The sequence below is a fragment of the Arachis duranensis genome, chromosome 5 (assembly GCF_000817695.3).
Source record: "Arachis duranensis cultivar V14167 chromosome 5, aradu.V14167.gnm2.J7QH, whole genome shotgun sequence".
In the NCBI taxonomy this organism is placed as follows: Eukaryota; Viridiplantae; Streptophyta; class Magnoliopsida; order Fabales; family Fabaceae; genus Arachis; species Arachis duranensis.
Genome location: NC_029776.3, coordinates 94,763,513 through 94,784,574, shown reverse-complemented (window position 1 = coordinate 94,784,574; position 21,062 = coordinate 94,763,513). Strand labels below are relative to the sequence as shown.

At 33.5% G+C, this 21,062-nt stretch overlaps 2 protein-coding genes across 4 annotated transcripts in view; both read right to left on the bottom strand.

Moving 5' to 3' along the window:
* LOC107490613 (putative pentatricopeptide repeat-containing protein At1g12700, mitochondrial) overlaps positions 1-21,062 on the bottom strand; it is a 41,955-nt gene that overhangs the window by 10,065 nt on the left and 10,828 nt on the right. Inside the window, exon 2 of one of the 3 annotated variants that reach the window (XM_052261290.1) lies at positions 18,671-19,745. The exons of 1 other annotated variant lie outside the window; for it this stretch is intronic. In XM_052261290.1, coding sequence (XP_052117250.1) covers positions 19,053-19,745 — 693 coding nt within the window. In that variant the 3' untranslated portion in view covers positions 18,671-19,052. Of the gene's footprint in view, positions 1-18,670; positions 20,291-21,062 lie in introns of those variants that run through there. One more of the 3 variants, XM_016111397.3, reaches the window with a different exon arrangement.
* The window catches only part of LOC110281333 (pentatricopeptide repeat-containing protein At1g12300, mitochondrial-like), a 46,076-nt gene that overhangs the window by 15,920 nt on the left and 9,094 nt on the right, over positions 1-21,062 (bottom strand). The gene's annotated exons all lie outside the window — the stretch shown is intronic.

The following is a 21,062-nucleotide window of genomic DNA, read 5'->3' as shown; positions in this document are numbered from 1 at the left end:
ACTATCTTTTAATTATACAAATAAATTATAATTTATAAGTTAATTTTTAACATTCTAAAAAATTAATTTATATTTAAAAATATCTATTTTTCAAAAGTCTCAAAACTAGTTATCTTTATTGTTATTTCTATTACAATCAAATAATATATTGCACCAAAATAAAATTTAAACTTTCTAATAAAATAAAATATCAAAATCTATTAATGTATATAGTATTAATACTACAATGACATGTAGTTTACAATGTTGATTTAAAAAATAAAATAATGATTATTTATTAGCATGTGGTGGTTAAAAAATTTTGATATGAAAGCAAAATGAGTGATATACTCTAACATGATAATTTTGAGAGTTTTTTAAAATTATGGAAGTACACAAATCGGAGGGTCCGATTTGTGTTTAAAAAGTTAAAAAAAATTCAGAGTACACAAATCGGACCATGCGAGTTGTTTGATTTTAAAATTTTGCTTAAGAAATCGCATGATCTGACTTGTGGTTGGGCAAATATGAATTTCGAAAGCTAGAAAACGGATCCTCCTGATTTATTTGTTGTTGTCAATTTTTTTATGAAATGGAATATCAAATGCAATTCGAACCGTCCGTTTATTGATGAAAAACTCGCATGGTCTGAGTTCTGTTCTACTGACACCATATGGCTGTAAAGCACCTGTATTCCCCATGTCCGAGTTCAACACCACTTTTGCTTCCATATTCAAATTAAAAAGTGCGGCGTACTACTAGTTATACAATAGTTTTTACTGATCTAAAAATAAAATAATATATAAATATGTATGAGACTATCAGCTGGGTATCACACAAAAATAAAAAGTTAAGTGAATGATAAACACAGATACGTAAGATGAAAATATGGAACTTAACCATTTGAGCTAACCTTATTTTATGTGAAGTACTAATTTTTTTACAAAATCTTTGGGGGAGGGGGGCGCATGGCCCCGTTGCTAGCAAAGCTCCGCCATTGATTATTTATATATAGTTTTGTTGTATTGCTTATTAAGTTAGATTATAATTATGACAATAGAATTGTTATGGTATTTTTATATGTGTGATTAATTGGTGGTGTTAAAACATTACTTTTAATTATAAATAAGGTTTATAATTTAAAAAATCAAAGACTCAATTAAAAAGATACGAAAAAGATGACGTTAAAATATTCTGTATATGAAAAAAATTAATTAATTTGTCCATTTTAATAAATAATTATTTGACTAAAATGAAAGAAACTATATTTTTAGAATTTTTTAAAAATTAATTAATATTATATATATTTTGTTACACTACATCTAGTTATAAAAGTTTTATTTATTTCTAATGCTTATATTAAAAATAAAAAACATATTTAAATTAGTGAATTTTAATCTATAATGTATTAATAATATAATAATTGTTTTATATATTATACAAATATAAATTAATTATTTTTTTATTTGTAAAAATTTTAAGAGCTTGTTTTATATATATATATATATATATATATTTGATGAATGTGATATATTTTTTTATATAAATAATTTAAAAAAATCTAATAGTTAATTTATTACTTTTTGGTTTTAGTCCAAAATAAATATTTTTTATTATTTTTGAAAAGAAAATCTTTTGAGAAATTTAATAATATATGATAAGGAACATTAAATAAATTATACAGAAACCAATTAAAACACAACATGAAAACATCTTTAGTAAAAGATGAAATAGGCGTCTTTGAGTGGTCACCTAATAAAAATTTGATAGTCCAAGTAAACCAAATATTATTACATTAGTGTTAAACCTCAAAATCCAAATTATAAAACAAATACATATTGAGAAAAAGATTTAAAACATACACACAAACTAAGCTCAAAAATTTTGTTCACCAAATTTTCCTGCAACTTTAATAGTATTTAATTAGCTATCAGCACCAACCCAATTATTTCTCCATTATTGATCTTATTTTTATTTAGGTATTTTTAACTTGATTAGTTTTTAAACTGTACTTTCATGTCTTTGTCAATCTATTACACTAAAGGTCCCAATCCTGAATGAAAGACTTTTTAATATTGAACATTATCAAGTTAATTTATGTTGCTTTAATTGATTTGAATATAATTTTAAACTATGGTCTGCAATTGCAATTGCAGCTATATTTTGAGAAGCACAATAAAAATTGGTTTGGCACTAGCAACATTAAAAAGCTTTTAAGATGGAAGCAAAATAGAAAAAGAAAGTTATCCCAGATGCAGTTGTAAGATTAAAAAGCTAGAATTCAAAGATAAACATGCTATATCAGGTTCTTGTCTCAAACTTCATGTTTTCTATTTATAAATGATGAGATGCACACTTATCAAATTCAAATGGATATAGAATAACCGGGAATGTGAACAAGTTAGATGAAGCTTCATATGAAGTTGACACATACTTTAAATACAGGAAAGCAAATTGTTTCATATATGCAAATCAATATTAGTTCAATCAATGCTTGATTTTTTGTTACCCATGGATATTTGGATTTTGGATTAAAGAAACATTTACTTGCTCTATATGACGAAGAAAATCAATGACTTTGTTTTGTCAAAGTTAATCGCATTTGTAAAATGCGCCTCAGTTAGAGCCTTGAACACAAAAAAATGTGAAGATGTTTGCAAAATAACTCCAGATATTTGATACAAAATACATTAGATGGCTACATTAGCCCGTATAGTTACTGCATGGTAAAATGAAAAGATTTAAAGATAATAATAACAGTGCAGAATTAACAAGTAATTCCTTCGAAATAGAATTATGAATAGAATTTTATCTAAATGGACCCGAATATTAAAATGTAATAAATTAAAATTTGTATTAGCTTTATTAAAGCTTTGAGAAAATAAAAGTTTCTTTCGTTTAAAAAGATGATAAATGTCATGAACCTTATCATGATGCATAAAAATAAAAAAAAATGTCTATATAAATGATCGAGTCATTATCTAAAAAGATGTCCTAAACAAAAATGCCATATATTTAAAAGTGTAATGAATGAAAATTGGATGAAATTTATAGAATATGTAGTTGATGGATTATTGATGAAGTTGCGTTCAAGGACATATTGTAACACCTTACCACACAGAGTCTTACGCTTAAATCGTAAAGTAGAGGTGACGAGATATTACGACCTCTAAAAGTAAAATACGTACATAAATATAATTGAAAGAATTCATATCTAGGAGTCTTGAAGAATAAGCTAAACAAAAGTGAAAACAAAAAATCATGTCACACTCGCAAGGTTAATCATAAAACGGATAGGTGGGATAAAAAAAAGCCTAAAAATATAATATACAGATCAGAATTTCAAAACACATATATCAAACTCTAGACTCGACCTACGAAACTAAGGCCGGCTAGAGTACATATATATATATAAGCCCAAAAGACAATTCTTCGCTTGTAAGGAGGGTCTTCAGACACTCAATAAGGTGCCTCTCGACCTGCATCTAAAAAACAATAGAATATATAAAGAATGAGAACCGGAGGTTCTCAGCATGGTAAAGGTATCCACATAGTTAATATAAAAGGTCCCGAAAAAGTTAGAGGCATTCTTAGAACTCCGACACTCTGATTTCAACTTAAAGATCTAACTAAACTAGAAATTAAGTAAGTTATCTAAGGTGTTCAAGTTCTAAATATAACTTTAATTTAACACTTCACTTTCTGTCTCCTCCAATTCTCCAAATCACCGGTGGAACACCTTCTCACACATCCGCCAAGAGGAGGTCTCTCAGAAAACATATACATACAATTTAAGCAAGAAAAACACAGATAGAGGTGCAATTACAACAAATAGAACAAATAGTAAATAAGCAGAGTTAAGCAATTAAGCAAACCAAAGCAATGTATACTCAAGCAAAACATACAAATTCATATAATATATGTCTGTCCTATGGCTGATGAATCTCATCTGTCGGTTATATAGCCAACCCGACATGTCCTCGTAGTTAACCATTGAACAGTCCCTTTATGCGCGCATCCCCGAGCTCAAAAATAATATCCATAGAGTCAAACTCCAATCTCAAATATAATATTCCATGGAGTCAAACTCCAAACTTAATAATATAATATTTCAAAATCCATATATATATGCATGCCCATGGGGGAACCCGAGGAGTTAAAGTGTCCAATCACATCTTGCGACAGAGGGTCAACAAATAGTCTCAAATATACAAGCCACATAATAATCTTTTTCTTTTTAAAATAACACTTCAAATCAAAACTCCAATTTTTATAGAAATTTTGGCAATAACTCATCTAAAACTCAAACTTATGCCATACTTCAAGGGTCCCAACCACTAAACCAAACACCTCTCAGTCATTCAAATCATTTCTAGTATCAAATTATTTCAAAATCAAATAAATTCCAATATTAAAACTTTTCCCAAAACCAACCAATTCCAATAGCAAATTATTTACAAAAACCGAACCACAGATCATATACCATATACACAATCCATTAATAATTCATTCAGTTCATTCCTATCCTAATGTCTTCTAGCCTAAATTTTCACGTGACATTAAACATTAACTACGAAAAACCAAAAATATATCTTAGCCGATTCCTCCCTAAGCTCGGAACACCTAAAAAAATCTCTCCTTTCACAAGCTCCAACCTTCCAAACGTCAATTTCTCAAGCCTAATTATCCGGACTTCGTTCTGAACCGCCCGATTGAATTTCAAATCAACCAGAACACAATCTATTTCACACAATATTACTATAATAATCATAGGATTCACTAACTCAACGATTCATAAGGGTTTAACAGTTTTTTACCTTACCCACAGATTAATTGGACAAAACCCAATGATGTTCTACTGCTCGAGTTCACCTAAATTATCAAAATCATTCGATTCCTCGATACCCAAACTCTAAAATCTCGAAATTGAGGAGGGAAAGAACTGGGCAAGAAATACAAATTTTTTACCATTTTCTTCGGATAGAATTGAAGAGAATTTCGAGACGAATGCGTGGCAGATGATGACTCGTCAATCAGAACTCCGGATTGAACGTTATGGACGTTAGAATTTTTGGAAGGGAGAGTTAGGGATTTTGTTACACTAATCTTCTCTTGTCAACAGGTTTGCAGTAATGAAGAAGATGAAGATCCATTTTAGGTGTTTTATAGGTTGGACTTTGGGTCGGTTTGGGTCCGGTCCAATTGGTTCGATCCATTAGTCTAGTTTTGGGCCAAAATCTTTATAATTAGTGTCAAAATTTATATTTTTAATATTTCTACTCCTCTAAATTATAAAAAAATTGATTTTCTAATCTCTTTGAATAATAATTAATATATTGACTAATTATTTATTAATTTCACAGGGTTTACACGTATAATTCCTCTCTCATTCTACCCAAACTAATCATCTTCAAATTGTTGGCATGTAAAGTGCAAAAAAAAAGATAAAAAAAAGTCGGTACATATTTGAGTACGGAAGTAATTTTTGAGATGGAGATAATATTGAAATTGAAATAAGGTAAATAAAGAACATAATAAAAAATTAAGAATGGCGAAAATTGAACAATATATTTATAAAAAGTATTAATTTGAGAGTCATTTGATATAAACAATAATAGGAAAAATTTATTTTAGTAAAAGAGCCACAATACGAGCATAGCTTTAAGGAAGAGCCACCACCACGTCCCGTGTTGGTGGAAGAGAAGCCACAACCGTGGCCGAATAGAGGGCTCCGAGAGTCAACAGCAGCAATAATGGAGCATGGATCATCGAGAAATCCAGCAGCAACATGTAATTGTCATTCATGTTGGATCACAAGAACAAAAAGACGAGTTACCGCCGGCAATGGGTCAAGAAGAAGGAGCTGAAACCTAACCATAGAGAACCGTTCATCTAGCCCCTTAAGGAAGCGAATAATGAAATCTTGAGTTCTATATGTTTTTGCTGGACAGCTGCAGGTAGGAAGAGGAAGTGAATTTTCAAAATCCTCCCAAAAAGTCTTCCATGAGATATGAAATTTGGTGATAGAGAAAGTGCCTTATTTTAGCACATAGATTTCTTCTTGCAATTATGTAATACTGAGGAGGTCACTTTGAGAAAATCCTTTTTTTAATTCTGTCCAAATAGAGAAGGCAATGGACAAGTAGATGATGCTCTATGTAATAGAAAGGAACAAAAAATAGAAGAGTCAGGACAGAACCAAGTTATTGTCGTGCTCCCTAGAAAAAAGAGGATCATCAGATGAGGGATAAGGTATAGAATCATTTAGAAAACCTTGTTTATTTTTTAAAATTATAGGCATGGTGAAGGATCGACACCATAAGTGATAATTGCTTCCAAAAAGATAGGTGTGACTAGGACTGATGTAGGACTAGGATGAATATAAGAAGAGTGTGTAAAAACTGGTTTATGTAACTTAATAGCTTTTGCTGAAATTTTGATATATGCGTACATAAAAGACCCTATGTGTACGCGAGGATTGGGTTCTGCTCGACACCCTCACGTACGCGAACAGTGCATGCGTATGTGACTTTGGCATTTTCACATCTTGTGTACGTGAAAACATGCATGCATACACAAAGATTTCGTTCTGTCAACACACTCGCATACCTATTAGGTGGTTGCGTATGAGAGTTTGCCAAAACTTGACGCCATGCGTACGTGGACACATACATGCGTACGCAAGAATCTCCTGTTTTTCAAAAAGTGTATTTTTGAGTTTTAAACCATTTCTCTACTTTTTCAAACCTTTGTAACAACCTTTTAAGACCCAATAATTAGTTTTTAGGCTGTGGAGTAAGGGTAAACATGTTGAATAAGTCAAATTAATATTAAGGTTGTAAAGTGAAGAATTGTAACTGATGAAGTGCTGAAATATTGAATGTGATGTGAATGATGGCTGTATCGATGATGATTGATGATTGATTGAATTAGATGGCATATGCACTTCTATTATCTGAGATACGAGTTTTTCTGGGTAGACGCAGTGGCTTCCACCACTTGCTCCAGGTTTAGACTCGATACTCTGTTAATCATCTGTCGCAAAATCTGACCGGCCACTTTAACTCCCCGAATTCTCCCATGGGCATGCATATATATTAATTTGAGATTGGGGTTCTCCCCGTGGATATTTTTTATCTTGGGAATAAGCGCACAGAGGGACTGTCCAAAGTTAGCTACTGGAATGTCGAGTTTGGCTATATAACCGACATATGAGACTTATTAGCCATAGGATAAGCACACATCATATACATTTGTATGTTTTGCTTGAGTGTGCATTGTTTTAGTTTGCCTAACTGCTTAACTATGATTATCTGTTACTTGCTCTACTTGCTGTATCTGTACCCTTATCTGTATTTTCTTTATTTGATTTGTATGTGTTTGTATCTAAGAGACCCCTCATATGGTGGAGGTGTGATGAGGATTGTTCCACCCGGTGATTAGGAAGTTTGAAGCAGACAGAAAGTGAAGAGTTAGTTTAGAAGCTAGAATTCTCTTAGATAGACTACAAAACTTTCTGGCTTAGCCTAAATTTTAAGTTTAATCTGAGTGTCGGAGTTCTAGAAATGCCTCTGCCTTTTTTGAGACTTTATATATTATCTATGTGGGAACCTTTACCATACTGAGAACCCTCGGTTCTTATTCCATACATATTCTGCTTTTTTTCATATACAGGTCGAGAGGCACCTCGCTAAGTATTCTGGAGACCTTCTGGAAGCAAAGAACTATACTCTTGGGGCTTAGTATTTTGCTGCTAGTTGTATTTATATGTATATGTATTCTCCGCCCTGTATATTTTGTGTAAGTCCCTCCTAGAGGTTGACAATGGAGAAACAGGTGTTCATATTATGTGTATCTGTACGAGCGCGATGCAATTTTTTTTTTCTATTACGCTTTTGCTTAGTTACTTCTTCAAGGCTCCTAGTTATAATTTCTTTCAACTATATTTATATATGTCTTTTTCTTTTAGAGGTCGTAATACATCGCTATCTCTACTTTACGACTTAAGCGTAAGACTCTATGTGGTAGGGTATTACAAAAGATCTGCCCAAGAAGAAACAATAGCCTCTTAAAGATCGCTGAGTGTCAGGACATCCGAACCAATCAGAGTCACTAAAGCCGAGAATCTGAACTTCTGGGGAAGAAAATTCTTTTTCCGCGGCTACTCTTTAAGTAACTCAACACTAACTTTGCGTCTTGAAGATGAGACTGAGTAGGAAACGCTAATAAATTGACTTAATTGTTGTGTTGTATGCATGATGTCTAGTCTCGTAGTGGTAAGATATATGAGGCGACCAACCAAACGTCGATAGGCAAAGGGATCCGAGAGAAGGGGGTTGTCATCCTGATGAAGTTTTGTAGCACTATTCATGGGAATAGAAGCTGGTTTGGCGCATAACAAGCCAGAGTCTTTCTAAAAGATCATGACAAAATTTTCTTTGAGAGAGAAAAATTCTTTTTTCTGATTGAGCAACTTCAATACCCAAAAAATATTTTAAAGAATCCAAATCTTTAATTTGAAATGCTGGTTCAAAATTGTTTTAATAGCAACAGGTTCAGAAATAGAATTTTCAGTTATAACAATATCATCAACATAAACTAGAAGAATAGATCAGAGATTTTATCACTAATAAATTTAACAAACAAACTATAATCAAAAATAATCTGTTCGTATCCATGAGATAGTAAAAGACTGGAGAGTTTCTCATACCACATGTAATTAGATTGTCATAAACCGTATAGAGATTTCAGCAATTTGCAACATTGATTTCAGAGAGTTGCCACAATTTCAGGGGGCAGATACATAAACATCTTCCGAGAGATCATTGTGTAAGAAAGAATTATTGACATCTAGTTGGTGTATGAGTCAGTGTTTCATGGTTGCCAAAGTCAGGACTAATCTGATAGTGGCAGGCTTGACAACAAGAGAAAATGTCTCTAAAAAATCAACACGTTCAGTCTGAGTGAATTCCTTAGCCACAAGACGTGTTTTATATCTATCAATGGAACTATTTGGCTTACGTTTGATTCGGTAAACTCACATACAGTCAATCGACTTGATACTTACATTGCAGAACAATCAATAAGATACCAAATTTTGTTCAATTCAAGAGCATCTAATTCATCTTTTATGGCACTACGCCAACTAGAATGATTGTTGGCGTCCTTGAAAGACTTTGACTCAATCTCAGATTGCAGAGACAAAAGATAGGTTTCATAAGTAGGAAAAATATAAGAAAAATACATAACAGAAGAAATTGGACAAAGACACATTGAGAAGGAGAAATTTGCGCATGTGAGAGAAAAATTACAAACATAATCGAAAAGGTAAGTTGATGGTTGGTGAGTTCGGTGATGATGGGCCTGATAGACAAAAGATTCTGGAGGGAGATGATGGTGTTGTGTTGGATGTAGAGGATTGAGATGTCTTGGCTTAGTGAGGCTTCGGTGAAGACTAAAGAAAGAATGGGAGATATTGGTGATGTAGGTGAAGATGAAATATTAGAATGGATGGGTTAGTGGAAATGAGGTGTGGGTCAATAGGAATAGGTTCTGTCTCAAAAAGAAGACTACCTGAATTTTGTTTTTGAGCTATGTTTGATGATGTTGGAGTGAGCGTATGGAATTGGATATTTTTAGTGACTAAGGATAAGATTATTTAATAAAAAATCACATTTTTAAAAATCTCAATTTTTTTATCTTCTAAAACATAAATAATATATCCTTTAAAACCATGTTGAAAACTAATAAACACAACCTTTTTTGCTCTTTGATCAAATTTTGATCTATTTGTCATTAGGGTAGAAACAAAATATAAGCATCCAAAAACTTTTAAGGTCATGATAATTTAGTGAATGATTAAAAAAAACCTCAAATGGTGTTTTAGAATTTATCGTTGAAGATAAAATCTATTAAGCAAATAAACAGCATGATTAATGGCACAGGACCAAAAAGATTATGGTAAATTAAATTGAAACATAAGAGCACGAGATATATTTAAAATATGTTGATACTTGCGTTCTATCTTTTCATTTTGTTGAGCAGTTTCAACATAACTACTTTGATGAATAATGTCATTTGAAGCATAAAAATCATGTAAAATGAATTCTAGTTTATTATTGGAACGAATATTTTTTACTTTAGAGTTGAATTGTGTGTCAACTAAATTAATAAAATTATTTATATAATTTTGCACTTCTCTTTTTTATTCTAATAAAATAATCAATGTAAAGTGACTAAAGTCATCAATAATAGTTAAAAAATATCTATTATATATTATTAATTTATAATCAAATGTATCATATGTTACTCTCTCATTGCAATTGAAATCAAAATTTTTCCTCCAAAATTAAAGAATTCTCTTCGGTCTCCACCTTCCCATCTCTCTTTCTTTATCTCTCTTATTCCTTTACCCACTTTATTTTTCTTGTTCTTATACAATTATACCCACTCTATTTCTTTTATATATCATTATTAATAGCTAATTATAAATTTAAGTCATAAATAATGGGAATCACATTTCTAAAAGTGATGAAGAAACATAATTGATCATTTAAAAAAAATAAAGGGTTAAATTAACCCACTACGCTGAAGCGGCTATTTTTTTTCTCAAATGGTAAGAACCCTTCTTTTGTTACATTAATAAAAATAAGACCTTGAATATTGAAATATTGGCATGCAATGAAAGTCAGAGTAAAAAAAATATAAAATAGGATAAAATATCTTTTTTATCTTTGAAATTTGTTAAAAATTTTAAAAATATCCTTAAATTTTATTTTATTTCAATTTTGTCCTACAAGTTTTTGATTTGCATCAAATTTACTCTTAACGACTAATTTTTCAAAAAAAATTATGATATTTCAGGAATAATTTCACAAGAACAACCTTTAACACAAACAAATTAAATATATTTATCATGCATTATTGTTGGATTAATCTTAAATTTTTTAAAATTTAGTTGCTAGTAGTATATTTGATGCAAACTAAAATCTTTTGGAACAAAACTAAAACAAAATAAAACTTAAAAATATTTTTAAAATTTTTGACAAACTTCAAAAATAAAAAATATAATTTATCCTATAAAATAAAAAAACACACATAAAGAAACATAACATTTCTCCTTCAATATTCATAGTGTAACTTCTTGAGACGATAAGAAATTGAAATATCAGTTGATTATATTCACCTATATTGTTTTGTTCTTTCTCTTCTTCATGCACATATCTACCAGTAAGTAGTTACGTAACCATATTAAATATTCATCCTTTATTGTTGTGAAGTTTTTTTTCTCTCACGTAACTCAAAACTAAACCCTTTTTTTGAGTGATTCTATTGATTTTCATCACTAAAATTGCTAAAGCCTCCCTAGACAACGAAGTAGCAGAGCATGTAAAGAAGAACAACAATTTGGTATTGGCCCTTGAAATGCTACCTTCTATAGCATTCAATTGCAAAGAGCTATTCCTTCCAAAACCTGTCAGGGTTAGAATAGATCCATTGAAAGAGGTTCTTGAAAGAAAAATGATAGTTTGTGTAAATTATGGATAGTTTTGATTCATTCTGGTTAGAACTTGAATCAGCACTTGTATATAACTTTCCATAGAATAATAAAAATGACATTTTTGTTTTGAACAATTTTTCTCACTAGAATTTGGTTTAAGAGTAAAAGAAAGAAGATAATAATAGTTAATGGTTATTTTTTTTATTTATAACTATACATTTATCAGACTAAACTGACTACATTACATCTTTTTGGTGCAACTCTTTCCAAGACTTTGAAGTTCACATCTTTTCAAGATCAACAATGCATTCATAGTTCTTGGTAACTCCAATGGTCTTGCCTTGGTTATTGGTACATATTATATTCATAATCACAATGCCTACCTGGTCTCTGGTTCTCGACACTTGAGAACCACCGATCTGCTTCTGCAATGCCTTTTAACACCGCCATTATTTCAGCAAATTTGGATCTATCATCCAGTCACAACCCCCCTCCCCCCACCAACCAAAACACGGAAAAAATGCCGTAATAAATTTTATAACATTAAGAATTTAAGATTCAGCCTCAATGTAGTCTCTGAAGTTGCACTCGAGCCTCAAAATAGTCCCTGAACTTAAAAGTTTCTCAGAGTCATCTCCGAATTTGCATTTCGGGACTCAAAGTGGTCCTTCCGGCCATTTCAGCACACGTGGCGCAACCGGAAAGCTTAGCTGGCAGCGTCGTTGACACCTGGGACTCACAGAAACGACGTCATTTTGGCTGTGGCGCCAAAATGACATGAAACGACGTCGTTTTACGCTCACTACGTCCCTCCCTCAACGTTTCCATAACGTTTTGTCTCCCTCCTCTCTACACACAAAACAAACACAACACAGAGTGTGGTTTCTTCTTCTCCCTCCGTCAATCTCCAATGGCACATGTGCTCCTCCATTAACCGGACCGATTTCAGTGGAAGACGTTGGCTCTGGAGCATCGCTGCTTTCCTCTCCTTCATACACAAAGTTGGGCAACCTTGTTTCTCTGAAAGAGGTAAGCCAAAAATGAAAAAAAAATGTGGTTCCTCTGTTTTTTGATGTTGTTGTTCATCTAATATTCACAAAGTTCAAGCCTTTTTTCGATTGTAATTGGTGGGTATGAACTCCTCTGTTCTGTTCTCTGTGTTAGGGTTTGATCACTACTGGCTTTCGTAGTGGTTTGGCCAAGCAAAATTGTAGAGTAGGAGTGTTTCTTGTGCTTTGATGATATAAAAACGTGTTCTCTATGTGTTAGGGTTTATTGCTCTTAGTGGAGGAGTTTCCAAACTGTTAATGTGTTTGAGGAGAATAACTCTGATCAATGTATTTGTTTAACAGAGTTTGCATGATCATAGTAGAAGTAAAGATTTTTAGGGAGTTTAAATTTTTTGTAACTCTGATAATGGATTCTGAACTTGACTGATTAGTGAGAGTGATAATGAAAATTATAGAAGAGAAAATTCATGAATGGTTTTAAATGATGATAAGCCATTATCTGAAGTTTAGCTGAAATGTGCTTATGTGCTTTATGTGCTTCATTTAACTATTTTTTTCTTGGAATACACAATTATGATACTGGTTAGCTTTTCATAGAAGACTTTTGGAAACTTTTTTTTTTGCCAAAAAATTTTCAATGACTACACTTTTTCGAATAGAAAAAAAAGGTCCTAATGTATATTATTACTATTCTTGAATTTCTTGAAGGCTTGAGGAAGCATTGCCTATATTCAAGAGAAGACTCTTAGGTGCCTTGCTGGAGTTTTCTGCTCAAGAATTGCAGGTTCAGGTACATTGGTTTTTGTTAATGATCTTCTTTTCAAACATTTTATTTATGGCATGTAGGCACAAGTGTATCCTTTTGTCTTCTGATTCTATTTTCCTCATCAATCATTTTGGTTTCGAATGTCCATGCTTATCCAAAAATATGAGTAATTTTTTGTTTATGTAATTTTTTTGCTGCTATTTAATATTATTGTACTGCTATTATTACTTATTATGAGTAGAAATTATTACTTATTATGAGTGAGAACTATTACTCTTCTTATTTTTATAAATAAAAAATTGTGTTTTGTTCCTATCACACACATAATGGCTTAAATCGCTTGCTACAGGTGAAGCGGAGCTGGTGATGGATTTTCTTTTATAATAGTATACATTATTCTGTTTTATGAGTAGTGTTAGGAGTGGTTGGTTTATCTTGTGTGTGTGTGTGCTCTTTTGTGTGTCATAGTTGTTGTGATTTAAAGTGTAATTATTGTGATTTGATAAAATTATGTGATTCGTAGACATCCAAAGAATGGATAATGAATCAAAGGTTTTTCTGAAGACCCGACATGGTGGTCAGGTATTGTCTGCAATTGGCCAAGACGCAAACAATCATATATATGTTATTGCCTATGAAATTATTTCTGTTGAGAACACTAAAAACTGAAGATGGTTCTTGGAATTATTCCATCAAGACCTGGGGGATTATAAGAAGAACAAGCTCTGTTTTATCTCAGATATGCAGAAGGTATGCAATATTTATAGGTTGTCACTTAAAATGATGTTTACACACTGGGCTGCTGATTATATGTGCTGAATTAATCTATTGTGACTTAAAATGATGTTTATACACTGGTTGTGACTTAATACTTCTTAGTTATAACAAGTCACTTCTTGTTACTTATTAGTTACCTATTGGGTGTGTTTCAATATGATGATAATAACACATGGCTGCTGTCTATAGTTGCTGAATTAATCTATTGTGACTTATTTATACAGTGGTTGTGACTTAAGAATTCTAAGTTATTTTGTGTCAACCTATCTATTGTAGTTATCTATCTGATGTTAATACACTGGGCTGCTGTCTATATATGCAGAATTAACCCTGGACTGATTATATGCTGCATAATGTTCTGTCAATCTGTTGTTACTCATTTATCATGTTCTGCATAATGTTCTGTAATAGTACTGTGTAGGGACTAGTTTGATGTCACTTACATAAGTGTAAGGACTAGTTTGATGTCACTTGAACAAGTTTAGGGACTATTTTGATGTCACTTATATAACTGTAGGGACAAATTTGCTGCCCGATAACAACTATCTGACCCATTCTTTGGTATCTGAAACAGGGCCTTATAAATACAGTTAAGGAGGTTTTTCCAGATGTGCATCACAGATTCTGTGTTTGGCATCTGTGGAAGAACTTCAACAAGCAATGGAAGGATCTCCAGCTTAGAGGGCTACTCTGGGATTGTGCAAGGTGTACTAGCCAAGATGGCTTCCTTGATATCATCAAAAAGATTGAAAGGGTTAATAAGGAAGCCTGGGAGTATTTGAACAAGTGGCCTAGAGACTCTTGGAGTCGGGCATTCTTCAGTAATGCACCTAAAATAGATAACATCTGCAACAATGCCTGTGAAGTCTTCAACTCCAGGATCAAAGATGCTAGAGCTAAGCCTATTATCACACTCTTGGAAGAAGTCAGAATGTATGCAATGAGATCGATAGCTAGGAACAAGGTGAAGCTGAATTTGAACACTGGAGTTCTATCTCCTATACAACGCAGCAGGTTAGAAAAGATACGGAAGGAATAAAAAAATTGGGTCCCGATGTGGTCTGGTGACGCAGATTATGAGAAGTTTGAAGTACATGGCTGGCCGACCAATATGGTTGTGGACTTGGGAAAGAGGCTCTGCACATGTGGTTTCTGGAAATTGAGTGGTACTATTTCTTAAATTCATTGTCTTAGTCTTATTATCATTATCAACCTTTGTTGTAGGCTTACTGGTGTTGTCTTCGTTGTTGTGTGAATGTTGTTTAGGGATGCCATGTGTGCATGCGTGTGCTGCACTGACAAGGGCTTGTAAGAGACCGGAGGACTACCGTCACCAGTGGTTGACCATGGAAGCATATAACAACACATATGCCTTCCATATCAATCTAATTCCAGGTCAAGCACTATGGGAAAAGTCATCATATAACAGACCACAAGCACCAAAATTTAGAAACAAGCCCGAACCACTCAAGAAAAAAAAGAAGAAAAGATGCTGATGAGGAGCCAAGTGGGAGTAAGAAGTTAAAGACGAAGATGAAAAGAATATATAAAAAAGGTCGATGTCGTTGTTGTGGCGAAGCAGAACACACGAGAAGGAACTGTCCAAAGAGGGCTGCTGCCGAAGAGGCTGCTGCAGCTGCACAACTCACTGCTGCAGCTGCACAACGCACTGCTGCTAATGGTGGTGAAGGTCAGGCCAACTCTGCTGCCCCTGTCCCAGAAGCCCCAACCGAAATCAATCTTAACCAAAGTCAACCACCCTCGGAAACAACTGATGACTCTCAACAGGTTCACGAGCTTATATGATTTTAAATTTATCATACTCACATCCTTACCTAGTTTACTAACTATGTTACATTTCTTGGCTGATAGGTTCTGCCCTCACCTGTTAAGCCGCCAAAGTTCCCTTTAAAAAGAAAGTTAGCCAAGGGTTGTGAAAAATCAGCTTCAGGAAGTAGCAATCCACCAGTAACCACCCCACCTGCTGCTACCCCACCAGGAAATAGTCATACATCAAGGAATTCCCCACCTAACCCTATGCAAGGTGCAACACAGAAAACTGCTACAAGACTTGCAAATTTCATGAAGTTTGTGCCCAATCCTGGATTCAAGGCACCCAAACACAAAAAATGAAGATTAGAATGATTATGTTTAGGGAAAGCAGGCTGTTTTTTGTATCTATTTTGCTGATGTTGTTTACAATGCCTAAAACATTGTCCCAGTGTTGGGGATTTTAGGAAAAGCAGGCTGTTTTTTTGTATCTATTTTGTTGATGTTATTTACAATGCCTAAAACATTGTCCCAGTGTTGGGGATTTTAGAGAAAGCAGGCTGTTTTTTGTATCTATTTTGCTGGTATTTTGGCTCTATAATGCCTTTTTTGAATCAAACATTACCAATATGAATATGAATTATGAATTATGATTTTATTCAATTGATTTTTTCTCAGCCTTTTCTTTATATATTATCCTCTGTTACAAATCTAAGACTAGTTCAAGTGCTGTCCATTTCTATTTCATTGAAAAGAGGTCCAGGAATAGAAGTATGCATATAATCAAACACCTTAATTTTCATTTCTTTCAAACAAAAGGATAGGAACAACTACATGAACAAGGAATGCATATAACATGCATGTCATTTATTTTTGCTAGATACAGTTGACCCTGCTGTCTATCCAGCTTTAATACAAGAACACCAATTACAATCAACAGCATGAACACAAACATCAAAATTCTCCCCATTTTTAGAACCCTAATTTCAGCTTCTAATTTACCAAATTTCCAAGCCATCTTCATCTTCCATTCTTCATCATCAACTGAATGTCTTGTTCTATCATCACATGGCATGGCATCTTCCAAAACTTTATCAACCCACAAAAACAATCCACACTATTTCTTCCCAACGGTCTTCACATCAAAGAAAATTTAATCAGCAAAATTTATATCCTCCAATACAGCATTCAACAACAACAACACTTACATTGTAGTTTGGGCAACCCAGGAACGGTCTCCCTGGATTAGAATCCGTCCCTGACCACCGGAGCACCGGTCTCGACCCGCAGGCACACCATTCTGGCAAACGAGCTTCTCTGTTTCTGTTCATTCTCCTCATGATGCTTCCAAATGATCGTGGGTTGTTCGAGCTCCCAGCTGCATTGCTCGTGGTAGCCATAACCGGCGGGTTTCAGAGAGGGAGAAGAGAAGAACACAGCACCAACGAGAAGAGAGTAGAGTGAACAATATGACCTTCAAATTTGGGGATTAGGGTTTTAACTAACCCTGAGGGACCAAATTGAGTCGGAAGAGTTTACTCTGCCACATCAGCTAGCCGTTGTGAGTCCCACGTGTCACCAAGGCTGCCAGCTAAGCTTTCCGGTTGCGCCACGTGTACTGAAATTGCCAGAAGGACAACTTTGAGTCCCGGAATGCAAGTCCGGGGATGACTCTGAGGAACTTTTAAGTTCAGGGACTACTTTGAGGCTCGAGTGCAACTTCAGGGACTACATTGAGGCTTATCTCTCTATAATCATATATCCACAATAAAAAAAAAAGAGCATGATTATACCCTTCGAAAGATCAAATGTATATCTCCTGCAAATATTTGTGAAAAGGGATATTTTAAAGAAATTAAATCCATAAATTGATTTATGCAGTATACACCACACAATAAATAGTACATGAACAACCTAATTTCATTATGATGCTAAGATTGATTCCTCAAAGTTTATAGCAGCATCAACCATATTCTATCTTGTTTGAGATCAATTCATTTTATGTTTATTAGTCTAATCTGGAGTGATTTTTGTGAAAGTAGCTATTATTCACTTCCATATAAAACTGAATCTGAAGCTTATAATCGAATGGTGGGTTCAACTAGAAACCAAATAAGCTGACAAAATATTAAATCAAGTGTCTCGCAATTATTTCAAAGGGACAAACTGAAATCCAAGTACAAAGGAAAATTCATACTAGAGATCTTCAATATTGTCTGTGCCAAAAGAAATTGTATTAGCATTCAAAAATATTCTACAAAAACAAATGCAATTTCAATCTGTACAACATTGTTTCACTTATAATTCTTTATTCTAACCCCACTCATCACAATGCAGAGAAGATTTAGAAAATACCAAAGAAATAGGTGTAGAAATAGTTGTGCTTGGCATTAGAATCACCAAATCTTTCATGACAGGTGTAGCTGATAACAGAAAACAAAACTCCAAACCATGTTTTAATAATAAAAGCTTTTCAACATGATTTTAAACAAGAACAATGTAATAATCCCTATATAGGATTTTTTAACAAGAAATAATGAAATAACTCAATTAAGCATTAACTGCTGAGTAACATTAGTTATGAAAATGAACAAGGGTTTTAAGATAACATTAATTACAACTGTACATTAATTATGAAAATGAACAAAGGTTTTAAGATAATTCATATTTGAACCAAATTAGCCAAATTCCTAGAATTTCCTTCTTGCACAGCCTTTTTTATTTGAAACATCAAGTGTAATCACAGACATAGTATACAGGTTTCTTCACCTATGATCAGATTTTGAAAAATAACAAAAATGTTGAAATTGTCAACAAAAAAAGTGGGGTCATGCATTTAGTAGATGTATTTGTTTCAAAGATGGCAGTGAAAATCATAAATCTATGTCATTAATCTTGCCCCGCATGTCTTTTAGAAGAATTCTAAGAAAATTCAGTCAAATAAAGCACAGTTGCTCATCAGACCAATCATGAGCTCTTAATTACTATCAAGAAATCTTAAGCACTAAGCCACCAGACTAGGAAAATCCGCCGAAACAGGATGCATGATAGCCATGGTAACAAAGACTCAAAAATCAGCCAATAACACAAGTACAAAATTAATTCAATAACAGTGAGATAACCAAAATCAAGGTGATAGTGAGTTCATGGCATTTCCCAAATCCTCCAACCCAATAGATATAAAATTTACCAAGTTTTGTACAAATTTTGACAACAGAAAATTTATTAATTTGAGTTGATTTATTTCTCCTTAGTGTCTTTTCAATAAGCCTCTAGCAATCATTTCATGAAGATGTTTCAGCGCTTGATCATTTTCACCTTTTTCCAACAGAGCACGAATAGTTGTTTCGTAAGTTACAGCATCCGGAGAGCAACCATTGTCTTCCATTTCCAACTTTAAGGCCAATGCTTCATGAAGTAGGCCCTCTTTGCAGAGCCCATTGATCATAACATTGTATATCCTTGTGTTTAGGTGATAGCCTTTAATGGAAAGCTCTTGAAAAATCTCTTTTGCATTTTTAAGTCTTCCACTTTTGCACAGGCCATCTATAAGTATGGTGTATGTAAATATATTTGGATCAATGCCACTCTCTTTCATTTGATTGAATAACATAAGTGCCTTGTCATGTTGTTTGATATTGAACAAAGCATCCATCAAAGAACTGTAAGTGACTATATTAGCGGGTTGACCTCGATCATGCATCTTTTCAAGAAGCTCCAAGGCACAAAGGATTCTCCTTGATTTTCCCAAGCCATCAATTAGAGTACTGTAAGTTACCGTGTCAGGAACCAAGTTCTTGCAACGCATCTCTTCGAAGAGATTCAAGGCATCATCGATCATTTTACTCTTACAAAAGCCATTAATCATGATATTGTAAGTCCGAACATTAGGAAACACTCTATTCTCGGCCATTGTGTTGAATGTATATTTTGCCTTATTTACCTCATTAACCAAACAATATCCATCCATTAAGCTGCTATAAGTAACCACATCTGGTTTCACACCATGTTTTGCCATTACAGTCAATACACTCTTAGCATCTTTGATCTTTCCATCCTTGCATAACCCATCGATCAAAATACTATAGGTACAAACATTTGGAGTAATGTTTCTAAGCACCATATCACTTAACAAATCAATGGCTTCCTTATATTGACCCTCAAGACACAATCCAAAAATGAGAGAACTGTATGTGATAACATTGGGAGAAATTCCCTTAGCAAGCATTTCAGAGAATAAATGAAAAGCCTGACTTACAAGTGTATCCTTGCAGAGGCTATCAATAATTGCGCTGTACATTAAGACATTAGGAGCAATTCCATACCGTGGGATCTTTCTCAACATTTGAATAGCAGCTGATGTGTGACCGGTCTTACAGAGCCCATTGATCAAGGTCCCATAAGTGACTTGATTAAAGTGAAATCCATGAGCCAGCACTCTGTCATGAAAGCCCACTGCTTTTTCAACACTACCACAGAGATAGAGACCTTTTAGGATTGTTGTCAATGTTACCGTATCAGGTTGATAATCCATTCTGAAAATCTTGGCCAATACAGAGAAAGCAAGCGTCATACGACCCACGCCGCAACAACAATTAATTAGGATGCTCAAAGTAAATAAGTCGGGAGCGATTCCTCTGGCTTGCAATTGCCGAAAAAGGGAAATGGAAGTGGGGAAATGGTTGGTCTTGGCAAGAGACCCCAAAATCTTGTTAAATTGGATTATTGATGGAGGGCGACGCATAGAGAGCATGCGAGTGAAGGAATCAACAGCTTCATCAACTTGACGAAGGGATGGGGGCTCAGAATGAGAGTGAAGGGATGAAGAGGAAGGGAAGGAAACAAAATTAGGGATTTGGAGAAGAGAATACCTAAAAATGAAAGTAATCCTTGAGGTTGAGGATGACAACATTTTAGTGGTTCCCACTTTTGTTAAGTCTAAGGGAGTACTCTCTGCTCTCTGGTCCAAGACGTAGACGACTAAACCTTGCTATCTCTGCGGAAATAGTTCTCCCAATTTTTATCTGGTATGTGTAAGAGGGTATAACAACTTTGTATGCTGCATTAGATGGGTTACATTTATATGAATTATTACATTTTATTATAAAAAAATTAAAGTTTAATATAAAAATAAACTTGTTATCTGTAACCTACGTTATACATATTAAATAAAGTCGAAAAATTAAATTTTATAAATACAATCATATTATATAATAATATTTTTAACAAAGTAGTTAGTTAATAAGTTTGAAGATAATAA